The 14,698-nt window shown below is 38.7% G+C and overlaps 1 protein-coding gene and 1 long non-coding RNA gene across 2 annotated transcripts in view; one reads left to right on the forward strand and one right to left on the reverse strand.

Annotated features, from left to right (window-relative positions):
- Positions 1 to 14,698, forward strand: part of LOC127531599 (uncharacterized) — a 184,302-nt gene that overhangs the window by 81,619 nt on the left and 87,985 nt on the right. The gene's annotated exons all lie outside the window — the stretch shown is intronic.
- Positions 1,821 to 12,876, reverse strand: rabep2 (rabaptin, RAB GTPase binding effector protein 2). Its single transcript, XM_022202341.2, has 12 exons — positions 12,558 to 12,876; positions 8,310 to 8,465; positions 7,592 to 7,674; positions 7,128 to 7,514; positions 6,846 to 6,941; positions 6,657 to 6,755; positions 6,028 to 6,141; positions 5,476 to 5,554; positions 5,348 to 5,359; positions 4,936 to 5,090; positions 4,196 to 4,312; positions 1,821 to 3,600 (listed from the first exon to the last, which is right to left on the reverse strand). Exons 1-12 carry the CDS (start codon positions 12,844 to 12,846, stop codon positions 3,496 to 3,498), a joined length of 1,692 nt encoding a protein of 563 aa, XP_022058033.2. The 5' UTR covers positions 12,847 to 12,876; the 3' UTR covers positions 1,821 to 3,495.

Below are 14,698 nucleotides of genomic sequence, written 5' to 3' on the forward strand. Positions count from 1 at the left end.
GAACAAAGCTTAATGCTATTGATGGGAAAATGTTTTGGTCATCAGACTGGTTCAAGTTTCAAATGCAGAAGACAGATCATGTCTGATAAAGAGTCATCTTCATAAACAGCAGGCCTGACAATGCACAGCCCTCAGTGCATGTAGCTGTTACAGTGTATGGTTACCTGCTGCAGACATAATTAAATTTGTGCTCCACAGAGTCTGATGGAAACTAAAAAAAAAAAAAAAGAAGAATAAATACTGCATCTTCTACACATCTTCTGTCAATGTGCAGAGTCTCTCTGAGAAATGTTGTTGCTTTTGTTGTAAAGTGTGTGTATTTTTTTCCATGATCTAATTACTCCACTAAGGAATGCGGCATAGTTATGTGATGACTGCCATTGGTTTGTCTGTTCGTCTGCCTGTTAGCAACATTATTCAAAAATGGAGTAATGGATTTCGATGAAATTTTCAGCGAAGGTCAGAAATGACACAAAGACCAACTGATTAGATTTCGGCAGTGATGTGGCTGATAGTCTGGATCCACGGATTTGTTAAAGATTTCTGTATCATTGCGAGATTAGCGGCATGGCGTCACTGTAACTATGACGATCACATGATTGCGATTCTACTACACATCGACCGCTGCAGACTTATCGGGACTGATCCGTCAGAATTAATGCAAGGAACAATTGATTAAATTGTGGGGGTGTCTCCGATTCCCATTAATTCCCACTGCCTGCTACATATTTATTTCACGCAATTTGGTATCCGTACATAACACACACCTATGTTCAATGCGAGTGCACCTATATTAAATGGCCACATTCTATGTTGCCATGATTTCTGCCACAAATTTTTTCAAGATTTCAGCCATTGGAAATGAGTACTGTGCTCTCTGAGTGCTTTTCTTGTTTTTTTCTGGCATACTATATAGTGTTGTAGTATTGACATTAGAGTGCACCTTTCACATTTGAAATGTAACCGTTCCCATCTTGGTCTTTATGTGACAAGTATCCTGTTTCACCGTCTATTTCATTCTAAATAGGACAGTAATTTACAAAATGAACATAATGCTGCACGGAAGGACACTTAACAATAGTGACTGAAACTATAAACTAATTTGGAAAATGTTTACCAAGGCAATAAATCAAGAGAAGTGGAGTCATTTTCTTGTTGAGTTTTTGTAACGAGAGTCTCCCCCTGCTGGATATTTTCTATTCAGTGTATTGGCTATCCCCTTTTCAACAAGAGCATATATTTTCTAATGTATAATTACACATTTTCACTCAATAGACAGCCTAGTTTTAGGACATAACTTTCTCTCCAGCCATGAAATTCTGGATTAATCAACATTTTGTTATGCAGCGGAAAACAACAGGAATTATAATGCAGTCTGTAATGACTGAAGAAAGTCAGTAAGAAGAGGACATGTTGGCCAAAAACTTCTTTCAAGTGTGACCAAAATCTTTCTGCCCCATTCAAACTAACGAGAGCCACCATCGCATAATTTAAATATATTGATAGAGTTTATAACTGGTTGCAGTGAAATGATTAGAATTAAATAAGTCCATAAATAACAACTTATGTAATTCTGCACTAAATTAGACTAATTGTCAGTATGACATACATTTTTTGGAACTATTGCTATTTTCAGCCATTTATGACCTAAATGCATGAATTTCTTGTATTTTAAAACTTTTAAAAGTCACCACATTGAAAGACATTAAATCATGTACATCCAAACCTATTGCATGCACCTATAAAGGTTGAAGAAAAGGTGACAAGATACAGTTTTCCATGTGTATTAACAAAAAATGAAAATAACAAAATGTTACACATTTACCATCTTTACCATTTTTCACTTTATTCCTTTCCCAAATCCACAATCATCAACTTGTTTACAGTTTAAAAGCTATCATGGTTGCAGGAAGGACAGGAATGTTAATGCTTCACTAAAATAAAAATAAAATTACTCAAAAGGTGGAGAAAGCCATCCCTGAGAAAATGTGCCGATGCTCAAACACAACAAACACAACTCTTCAGAAACTTTGGCCATCACATTCATGGATGTGTACTGCCAACGACTAAAACAGTAGGTCGCTGACCGAAAGAGAAACATTCTAGCCTTTTACAGAGTAAGTGGACCTCTTTTCTTTATAGCTGAAGCAAAACAAACATTGTAAAATGTCATCAAATTAATACCACACACAAACAGCATCCAAAACATAGTAAAAACTACTGAGTTAATTATTTAATGAGAACCACAGATTCTGTAGATTCCAGCCTTTTCCTGATGGAGCTGGAGTTCAACGGTAACCTGCTGCTGTGCAAAGGAGCCGGCTACTTGCTCAACCTTTCCTTTTGGTAACGGGGAGGAGGAAAACAGCTGTCACTGCCTCTCACTTCAGGTGTTCTACCTTGTTGACATCCATCCATCCATTCTCTATACACTGCTTTATCCTCATTAGGGTCGCGGGGGGTGCTGGAGCCTATCCCAGCTGACTCGGGTGAAGGCAGGGGACATCCCGGACAGGTCACCAGTCTGTCACAGGGCTACATATACAGACAAACAATCACACTCACATTCACACCTACGGGCAATTTAGAGTCATCAATTAACCTCAGCATATTTTTGGACTGTGGGAGGAAGTCAGAGTGCCCAGAGAAAACCCCCGCATGCACAGGGAGAGCATGCAAACTCCATGCAGAAAGATCGCAGGCCAGGATTTGAACCGGGATCTTCTTGCTGAAAAGCAGAAGTGCTAACCAGTACGCCACTTTGCAGCCCACCTTGTTGACACGTCTAATTATAAATTCACCGTATTTTCCAGAAAATGCATGCACAGGACTATTCTCTGCATGTAATCTGCCTGCATACATGTACAAACATCTCCTGTTGCTGGTCAGCTGGAATAGAGGAGAAATCCACTGAATTTGACATATAGTGTATTAAATTAGAATGGCTTCCTCCACCTTGAACATACATAATAAAATCACATTTGAATACTGCTAATTTAGGTGAATGTCTAGTTTGCATAACTTTAGTATTGCACTGTGATCCATTGCTTTGTGGTCCTTCACAAAGATGCACAAACATATTAATTACTATGAAGTTCTGACACAGTGAAAATCAAGTGTTGAGTGTTCTGCTTGAGTCCGTCAGCTTTACAAACAGAATATATTCACATGTATTAGTACAGGAATATATGTGTTAGTAGTTGTAAGAAAATAGGGATCGTGTAAAAACAGTGGTACTGAATTATTCCTGGTTCGTCACAGCTCACTTTGGTCACTAAGCAACAAGTTGACACCAAACCATCCTCTCTGAGACAACAATGAAACAACATAATGCTTCTGTTTTTTTTTACAGTATTTCCAGTGTCACAATACAAGTGCTGGCAGCACCAGCTGTGACATTTCCAGTGGTTACTTTACCTGTGGACCTTCCTTGGTCACTCTGGTGATGTTAAATCTTGGTCTGTGCTGTTTGGTTCTAACACAATTTTCTAAAACTCATGAGGCATCCACAGGTGGGGAACCATCCTGACTGACTCCTTCTTCTAGGATTTTATGGACTTGTTCCAGAGTCTCCGCCTGTCGAATCAACTCCAGCTTCACCTGAAGAAGGAGATGTGGTAAGTGTGAGTACAAAGCACTAACTTTATTATTTTCTGTAAGGGATGAGCTGCTGGTGTTGAATATTAAGATCGGATCATTTTGCACCTCTGAGGACAAAAATATTTTTTTTACTGACTTACAAAAACATTTAAACTGGAATAATTGTAATTTAATGTTATTGTTTACCACGCCTGTTGTTTTTAATGATAATTTTACTGACTGTCATTTTGATTTAACTGTTTATGCATGTTTATTTCATTGTCTCAAATATGATTCTTATTTAATGGAACAGGGAGACAGTTGGGAATATGTGTCATTCTCTTCCTCGGATTTAAGTATAAATGGACACACAAAAACTAATCTGTGAAATGGTCCTCAACATTTCTCCACATCTCCCTTTCTGGGTGACAGCTGAGGTTTCTGCTTTTTCATGTTGTGATATATCTTGTGGCCAAGGACTTGAACAGCTACCAAAGGAGAAAGTGTGTTGCATTTTGATATTTTATGTATTTAATTGAAGTGTCGTATTTTCAATATACTCCTCTTCACAAGCTTACTTCTACCACTGTCTATTACATCTTACATTATATCTTACCTGCAGTGACTGAGAAAGCTGGACAAAGTCTCTCTGTACAGTCTGGCTGGTGTCGACTTGAGAGCGAAGACTGATCACTTGACTACGCAGCTCCAGACACTGCTGGTGCAAAGTTGCCTGACAACCACAGAGATAACAGTTGCATTAAACCTCAGCTGTTTATTTTGTATCACTAGTTTGTTTGGCCTCTGGATTTGTCAAAGCAAATGCATTAAGTGGCAGTAAGACACAGCAGTAGATATACTGTAGGTGATTGCAGCATACACTTTAAAATGAAAGAAATATCTTTAGAACCATGAAGTAGAATCTGAATTAAACGTTGCTAATGATTGCTTATCAAATCAAGCTTGTGGAACCACTTCCTCATATTTTGTAGCATCAAAAAGGACATTAGCAGAAGTTCACAATATCAAGTTAACATTGATATACCTGGACATGCCAAAGTCTCTATTCGGGTTTTCATTACTTAAATATTGTACGATCAGAGACTGAAAACAATATTTCTTGGCTGCCCGAACAGTGGATAATAGTGGACAAGTTAAAATAATAAGACAAATAATGGTTGTAAAATCCTTAAATATCAGAATTATGATTTTGGTCAACGTGGCTCATTAGCTCATCTCAGAAAAACATCAGTTCAAAAATCACTATAGACTTTACTGGGGTAAATTGGCAGCAAGTAACTACGCAAGCATCAACAGTAGCAACTACATATATTGCTAGTAGCGAGCTAGATTTACTTTATCATTGCTGAGGCTCTTGTTGGTGCTCTGTACATGAGAGAGCGCCACCCTCAGGGCATCCAGTTCAGTGCGGCAGGCCAGCAGCTCAGTCTGCACCTGCTCTTTCTGAGCCTGGATCCTCTCCGTCTCCACCTTCAGACTGGAAAGCTGCACTGTACACAGAATCACAAACAAGACTGTAAAATTAGTGCTGTGAGACTCATCACAGAACAGTTTGGACGGATGTTTTATTTGCAAGTTTTCTCCATTTTGGCCATCCATTTTATCAGCTAGGATGACACTGTACTCCCAGAGAGGAAGCAAATGTTAAAGGTTAAAAAAAATCTGAATGAAATGTTATCCTACACTAATCACAAGGCTGACTAAGTGGCTTAGCAGCATAATAATACAGCATGAGTTGTTCACTCACCCTCTAAAACTTCTGATGACAGCAGTTTCAAGTGTCAGCAGGCAGGGAACGAGAAGGGGAGGCAAAAACATGGTGTCAGTGTCAAGAAAGTCAACAGAAAATTGCACACGAGAAATGAATCCACAGACCGTTCTCCTCTGCCCGAGTGTCCAGCTGCTCCCTCAGGTTGACGATCTCAATGCGAAGGCGCTCCTCATGATGCGCGCTCTGCAGGTTTGAGTTATAAGGTAAAAGTAAATTCACACACAAATGAACCAAGAGACAAACACCTGCCAGCCATAAAGACACGCAGCAATGAAGCCGTCCTGACTCCTGATGTACTGGAGGCTTTTCGTGCAACGTTTATAAAAAGCCAGCTCACTATCAGATATGAAATCCTAATTTAATGAAAGTCACACCTGAGACCTGACAAAAATGCAAATCTTAAAATGTATCAAGTAAATATGTGTGAGGGTTGAATTATTTCCAGCAGTGTCAAAAACGTTTGCAGAAGGAAGAGCAGCAAACTATGAAGAGGAGCAGGTTTCTGTTCCCTTTACTGTAATATACAAAACTGTTCTTTTCCAGATGTTGGATGTGAAACAACATGACAGATTTCACTAAATAATTCATGTTTAAATTAATCCAAAGTCCTTGTGGGTGACATGTACTGCCAATGGTAATATAAAACAGCAGTTTACATGCAGTGTTGCTGGTAGAGATGAGCTAGTGTCTGGTACATCCTCCTCGGCCTCTTCTCCTTTCAGCCTGGACAGCTCGCTGCACATCTTCCTCTGAGACAGGGACAGCTCTGCCTGGTCAAGAAATATAAATTGAAACACCTCCTCTTACTGTGTACACATATTAATAAAATGCACACATACTTCATGGGCGGTTATATAAACTTGCTCTGGGAGTCAAGTGACTGCTGTTGGCTTAAATGCTGTGTGATGAGTCACTTTGCATTTGAGATGCACATTTGTGGTAAGAAATGGTGCCAGTCAATTTCTGTTCCTGGAAGTTTTTCTGATTGGAATCAAATGAAACATTTAGAGGATGACTTTTCACCGAGTTCGATAAAATAATCAATTCCACTCTCATGCCAGTATAGTAAATATGTAGAGGAGCAAGTTTATGTCACACAAAGACTGGAAACAGGAACACCCTGCATTTTCCAGGTAAACAAATCCACCTAAAAGCTAATCTACAGCTCACTGAACTACATGTTATATCCCATTTGTATAACCTACAGCATTTCATGACACTGCATCGAACAAAATATTCAATTATTCCTTTAGTGGAAAAGGAGGATCAACATCACGTCACTCACCAGTCGACTTTGAACTGCATTTTGTGATTGGCTGAAAGATTTTTGCAAATCCTGGAGGAGGGCCTCTGAAGTGTGGACCTGAGTCTGGAGCATTGATACCTGAACACACAATCAAACACATGCAAGTCTGTACATGTCAAAATGCACCAAACAGTGTACAAGGACACATCTTTAGGCAGTGTTGCCCACCTGTTTGTGTGTGTGGTTGGTCTGTGTATCCAGTTCTCTCTCCAGCTCCTCTTTCTCCGCCTGCAGCCGACTCACCTCCCCTCGCAGCTCTGACACCTGCAGAGTGCATTGCAGTTTTACAATGCAAAATTAGTCCTCAAACGTGAAGAAATCAATACTGCTCAGATTGGAGTGTAAAGATGCCTTTTTATTGCTGCTATACAATGTTGTAATTGTTTGTTCTTCAAAACCTAAATTCCTGCAAATGGATGAAGTAGTAAAAAGCCTCCACAAATGTTCAACCTGAGCATTGAGTGCATCCCAGTCACTGTGCGTGACCAGCCGGTGTCCAGCTGGTGGCAAGTAAATGGCTTCAGGCACCAAAGTTCCTGTGGAGACCAACGAGTCGGTGTCTTCCTGAGCGTGGAGTTTTCTGGGCAGAGATGGCGTGTCTAAAGAGAAGGAGGACAGCGAGGCCGAGTCACACTGCTGGAGTGAAAAATACCCTTCTGTCATCAGTGGACCTCCTTCTCCCTCAGCCGCCGCCTCAAGATCTGCTGTCTGTGCTGGTTGGCTGTGCGTCCTGTCCGGCGATGCTGCTGCCTCATCGTCCGTCAGACTGTTGGCGATCAAAGCCTGGGACTCATTACTGTTGACTTCTGCATCCATCCTGCCTTTCCTTCCACTGATCTAGCAGGTAGAGGAAAGAAATGGTGGGATGGAGTCCAAAACTAGAAACTAGTTAGAAGAACCCTTTGCATACTGACCATGTTGTGTCCACTGCTTCTCCTCCACTCCGCAGGCTGAGACTGTAGAACAGCTATCCTGGCCTCATACTGTGCTGCCGTCTCTGAGAAAACAACAGGAGGGCAACAAGATAATGATGAAACATTTATCTCCAGTCAGAAAATACATCAAAATGTTCAGAAGCACATGAGCAGCAGCTTACTTGCAGTAAGGTTTGAGTACAATGCCAGATTTTTTTTACACTCAATATACACTAAAAAAAAAATCACCTGTAGTATCTCTCTGGAGCAAATTTTAAAGCCCTACCATCTCTGTACATATCTGACTTGATTGAAAAGATAAAAGCTAAGCTCTCTCAGGTTGTCTAAAAAGACATCTTACTTGGTGAATAAAAACAAACCCCTTTTAGCGGTATATGTTTGCTCAAAATCCGGCAAAACGTCTTATCAGAAGAGCCTTAAAACTTACTTCTTAAAACTGTCACTTATCCTTGTTAGCTTGTTAAATATGCTTGAGTATATTTTCTTGTATTTATCTACATTAAGCATATGGAGTGCATTTTGTAAGAAGTTTATCATCAACCAAGCCTTCTAGTTTTATACATATGCACAACATGCAGGGGACAATTACTTCTCTCATATTATGTCAAATTAGACCAAACTGCACACAAGAAGTGTCACAAATACACAATGCATGTCATGCATTAGAATTTACAGTCAAAACCTCTCAAACACTGACCTCTGAGAGCCTCCTGCAGAGACTGAATCTCTTGATCACATTGTTTTTGCAGCTCTGCCAGTTCCTCCTGTTTGCTCAGCTCACAGATCGTCGCCACGCCCTGCCAGTGTTCAACCTGAGCTCGGTACTCGGTTAGCTGGGCCTCCAGACTCGCCTCTGAAATGACACACATGATATCGTGCTTCTTTTTAATTATGTTGTTTAATGATTGTTTGCATTGCTTGCGCTGCAAGCTGTATGTAGGGCAAGTTAGACATTTTGTTGATTACTGAAGTGAAAATAGCTACAACCCCATAAACCAGCAGGCAACAAATAAATATGACAGTGCAGTGTTACTTATTTTTTCATGATTTTAAAGACATGATAAAAATAAACAATAACTATGTGCAGAATGTCTGAGAACCCCTCTACTTGTTCAGTCTCAGGAATTCATTGTCTTAACTCATTCGGCCTAAACAGATTCATTAGAACTTTTACAGCAGGCCAAGAGCTGTGGTTAGGATGAACTCCAGAGCTTCTAATTTTTCAAACCTTGTGGTGATGCAAGTGACTGCAGTGAACTTATGCCTATGAAGCAGGGAAAGACATACACGTCAGGCCAAACATTTGGAATGTCTGGAACAATGTCTTCCTTAAAAAGGTAAAAATAATAAAAACAAGAAAAGCACTCAGAGAGCGCAGTACTCTGCCAAGGCTGCTCAGTCGTAAAATTTCAGACGGACGAAATCTTTAAACAATTTGTGGTCTGTAGTGGAATCACAATCACGTGATCATCAGCTAGTGTTCACTTGTTTTCATAGTTACAGTGACACCGACTGCTATCTCACAATGATACAGAAATCTTTCACAAATCTGTGGATCCAGACTATAAGCTGCATCACTGCCAAAATCTAATCAGTTGGTCCTTGTGTAGTTTCAAACCTTCGCTGAAAATTTCATCCAAATCTGTTACTGTTTTTGAGCAATGTTGCAAACTGACAGACAGACAGACAGACGGACAAATCGTCACATAACTCCGTTGCATTTATTGGCAAACTAACCAGTATGAATTCTATGGATTTTGGGATGCATTTACTGTATGATCAGACTTTGCTTTCATTGATATTATGCACCATTTTTCTCAATTTCCCATTCGGTATACATTGATGTTATCAGTAAACTGCTGAATAAATGTTAACAAAAGAAAACAAGGCCTTAATTTTAAAGTTGAGAAAATTTACAAGAGTCACAACATCAGTGCAAAAGTAAAAAAAAAAAAAACATATCACAATTTGCATTATTCACTTTAGCTCTTTGGCTTTTGAGAGTTTGCACTCGAAAATCCCAATTAATCTCAACTGTGTCCATCTCTATAACTCCCACAGAAATGGCTAAAAGGAAACAGATGAGTAAAGAAACAAGAGTACAGATGCAAATACCGAATAATAATTAGATGATATCTGAAGTAAAAATGTAGTCTAATGTGTCACTCTTCATATAATAATAATGTTTATTTTGTTGTAAAGCATGATGCCAATGAACTATGATCTTTTTTGTACAAACTTGATCTTGCTTCCAAATTTTTGGCCTGCATTGTTAAAAAAAAAACAAAAAAAAAAACACACACACACAAGAAAGTGCTTTCAGTTTCTAATTTGAACTGCCTCAAATCGCACTAACAAAATGGCTGTTAGGCAGAACTGTGGAAGTCTGGACAAGATTTGAAAACCAAGAGAGCATTCAGGTAAAACTGCACATCTGCTCGTCCAGGAGCTTCAGCTGACACAGGAGTGGTGGTTTATAGTTTGACTGTGCGGTTCTGAAACAAGATCTACATGGAAGAGGAAAGAAAACCTTATCTGTGACCTCATTACAAAAGTCCACATCTGAAGAATGCAAAGCAACATCTTGATAAACCAGAGTCATTCTGTGCCTTCAAATACTGCAAACAGATGAAGTTAAAATTGATGTCTTGTGTCACAATCATCAAAAGACTATTTGGAGAAAAAAGGGGCAACTTTTTGTGACAGAAACACTTTTCCCACTGTTGGGGTGGATGGTAAAAATATTGACTTTTGGGTTGTGGGGCAGCCAGGTGCACAGGAAACATGGCACGGATGCGGAGAAGAATGGACTTCTGGATTCAAATGTCATGCAGTCAGTCAAGGAACTGAAACTTGAAGTCATCTGACTTCTAGAAGTCAGATGAAAGCCAAAGCAGATTTCTAGCATATAAAAGATTCCCCTGACTAGAATATCGCTGAAAATCTGTGGGCAGATATTAAACATGCTGCAAGATGGCCTAAAAATATCTCAGTACTTGAGGTGATCTGCAAGTGGGTGAGAATTCAGAAATCAGGACAAGAAACACTGCTAGTCCACTACAAAACGCATTTGCAAGAAGTGATATCTGTCAAACTGAAGGTTAACAACTGATATAGCAGGGCGTGAAATGTTTGCATAGGCCACAAGTTGCTTTTTTTTCTAGAACATGTGTGAATAGCTCAATATGTGCAATTTCACAGAATTCTTTACTACAAACATTTAAATTTCTTCTCTAAGGGGAAAGTGACTTATTTTATCGGGAAACTGTGTGCACTGTGTGCTGCTCTTTTCTTTGTACTTTTTTTCCTCTAGCTGCTGCTGTAACACTGAAAACTTCCCTTGCGTGGGATCAATAAAGGATCTATCTATCTATCTGAAGAAAAAACTATTTGTCTGTTTTCTGAACAAAACATGTATTTGCCCAAGGGTATCCAGAATTTGCAAATGCCTGCTCTTTACAATAAGACAAGAAGAAAACTCATCATGATTGGTCGTCAACTATTCCTTTTATTGCCCACTAATCAGATACTTCTAATTTCTCTAATTACAGCTCTTTCAATTACATATTGTATATTTTCTCATTTCTTTACACCTCTGTGACAGCAAATTGAATATTTTTGGGTTGTGGACAAAACAAGACATTTGAATATGTCATCTTTGGATTTGAGAAACACTGACTGACATTTTTATAGATCAAAAAAACAAACTGATTAGTCAAGGAGATAATCAACAGATTGACCGACAATTAAAATAACTATTCGTTGTCGCTCTATTCTTAATCCAGACTGGACTTATTAGTTTCATTATTCATTTAATAATTCCTCCCTTTGCTGAACTACTAACAATCCAAACCACAAAGATGTTCAATAAATCAAAAAGCAGCACTTCCATACATTTGGGAACTTGAATGCTGAGAATAGCTGGAACTAAATGATTTATTGATTATCAAAGATGGTGTGAGTTAATTATCTGGTATTTGACGTGTGAAATTCACATGATCAGTGCAATTATTGAGGAACAACAGTACTATGAACCTGTCATTACCATCTTTTGCTGCATACACCTGTTACTCCATCTGTAACTATCAACTTTGTAGATCTTCATGATCTGGAAACTAAATTCACAAGACTACTTATGATTGTTTACAACTTAATTTATCCTCAAATTGTGATAGACATTTACATGTACTCAAGTACTGCACCTAAGGATACTTTTGAGGTATGTGAAAGTATATTTTATTCTATATTATGCTTTCTCTCCACTACATATCAGAGGAAATGTACCTACACTACATGTTGTAGTTACTACTTACTTTACTGATATTTGACATGCAAACATAAAACCATATAAGCTAAATGAAACAATTCAACAGAATCAAGTGATGAAAATTAGCTTTACCCAACAGTAGAATGCTGTTTTCATATTTATTTATTTATTAATATTCCAATCGTAGAAATCACAAGAGGAATCCTGAGTACTTTTGATATATTGAACAAATTAAGAAAACGGTCTCTGTAATTAGTTGCCGCTTTTATAGCATATATAAATGCTTTATTCATCACTGTTAAGTGATACTGTGCTACAATACAACATGGAAGTTCGGATAATATCAACTAAACTGGCAGTGAGGTAATATATTCAGGTGAAGTGACAGCTGAGCAGCATTAAAAGTCAACAGAACACAACTAAGTTAGCGTTAACGTGTTAGCTAGCAGCTAGCAGCGCCCGTTCATTTCTTCTGTAAACAATGCTAACAGGCCGTTAGTCTGTTACCTGACCGGCTCTGCTTCAACACCAGCAGCTTTCAGTGAAGAGGAGCAACAGGTTGGTGCGAAGAATTACCAAAATTCAGCTGGTAAAGCAGCCAGTGTCGCCTCTCTCCCAACACTGACAGCTAGCTAGCAGATAGGCAGATTAAAGTTTAACGCTGCCAGTTTTTATTACCTGAGTCTTCCCTGCTGGAGCTCATCTTCCCGTCCGTCAGCTCCATCCAGCAGGGACGGCGACTCACCGAAGGGGTGGCAGACGGAAAATCTCTAAGAAAACTCGGAGAAACCCGTCGAAGCCATGTCATTCGAGCTCCAGGACTCTGGTGTGGAAACGAGCCGCTCAGTGACAACTTCAGGAAACAACTTTCCCCGGTCTGAGCCTGCGGAAAACACGTCAACCTCCTTCCTGCGCACAGATGAATGTCCTGCTGGCTCTGACTACAGAGCTGTTCAGTCTGTTTCATGCTGCTTAATATCAAGTTTTATACCTGCTACACTTTCATTATCCTTGCGGGTTATAAATTCCTGGTATGTCCAGGATTTAGTGACCTCTGGAGGTCACTGGGCCACAGTTTGGACCACACCTGAGGCCTTCACAAGAGTCCAGTCACAAATTAAGCATTAAAATAATGGATTCCCATTAAATAATATTTGAAGTACTGAAAACAAAAATGGATTTTTTTTCTCATCTAACAGTCATGACATAGCCAACAACCCTAACTATAGTCCATCCATTTCCCTTAAACTCTAATTAGCCAAAATAAACTAGTTCTTATAAATTCCTGATATGTCCAGGATTAGTTTGGACCACATCTGCAGCCTTAACAAAAGTCCAATCACAAATGAAACATCAACCCTTTGATGTGCAACATGGGTCAAAAGTTACCTAAATCCAAAGGAAAACGGGTATCTCCTGACCCACACTGTGCATCAAAGGGTTAACGTACTGGATTCCCAAGCCATAATATTTTAAAAAAAAATTCTCATCTAAAAGTCATGACATAGCCAGCAAACCTAATTATAGCCCTTCCATTTTCCTTAAACTTTAAGCTCCATCGGCCACAACAAACTACAGATTATTTATCCTCATTTCTTATTTATAAGCTGCAGGTTGTAAATTCCAGACATGTCCAGAATTTAGTGACCTCTGGAAGTCACTGAGCCACAGTCTGGACCACATCTGTGGTCTTCACAAATGTCTAGTCACAAATTAAGCATTAAAATACTGGAGTCCCATAAAATAATATTTGAAATTATGAAAAAAAAAAATCATATTTTTCTCATCTTACCCTAACTATGGTCCATCCATTTTCCTTAAACCCCCCTGAACAGAAGAGGTGTCTTGTGTTAATTTATCAACTCCATAAAAAGACAAAAAAAAGTAAAATAAAATAAATGTAAAATAGCTATCAAGGTCATATAAAACTATTGTATTTTATATACAGGTCTTCAAAATGTACATTTAAAAATGTTTTAATGTGCATTTTATGTGAAGAACGAGTGAATTATTGTCATATGATCTCTGAGAGGTAAAGAACACCACTACACTGAATATTGATGGAAATGGTTAGTAAAAGAGTTAACAATGAGATATAAACTATGTTTTGGGGAATTTTTGGTTTCTGCCATTTTTGGGTAATTACTTTAGCCATAGGTTGGATCACATCTCAGGCCTTCACAAACGTCCAGTCACAAATTAAGCAATAAAATACTGGAATCCCATGAAATAATATCTGAAATATTGAAGAAAAATCATCTTTTTTTCATCTAACCCTAACCATAGTCCATCTATTTTCCTTAAACTCTAAGCTCCATCAGCCAAAACAAACTACAGATTAATAAAATGTATCCTTATTATTTATTGGTAATCAGAAAAGAAATGAAATGATGATACAGATAAATCAGTGTTTACACTAAATAATAAGGATACCCTCTGCTGCAGGAATGCTGGTATTATTGAGGAAGGTTAATATGAGGTGTTGACATGCACATGTTACACGCCAAAGAATAACCTTGAAACTTGGACGCTGCATTTTATTAGCAGCAGTGTGGCACTAGGGTCGTTTTGCATCCTTTGTTTCACAAAAGTTCAACTACACAGAGGTGGACGGTTTCCTGCACAGGACTTGCAGTGATTGTATCCCTCACCAAACTAAAAGCCACAAAACTACTTTTAGCTCTTTATAAAGTGATGCGAAGATGAAAATCTGTGTATCCAGTCTCTCACAAAAAGTCTGAGTATTTATAGAACCGACTGGAGTTGACTTTCCAGTCGTCTCTCTTACAGTCTTTGATTCTCATCTCCTCATCTGGAAA

The sequence above is a fragment of the Acanthochromis polyacanthus genome, chromosome 21, assembly GCF_021347895.1.
Source record: "Acanthochromis polyacanthus isolate Apoly-LR-REF ecotype Palm Island chromosome 21, KAUST_Apoly_ChrSc, whole genome shotgun sequence".
In the NCBI taxonomy this organism is placed as follows: Eukaryota; Metazoa; Chordata; class Actinopteri; family Pomacentridae; genus Acanthochromis; species Acanthochromis polyacanthus.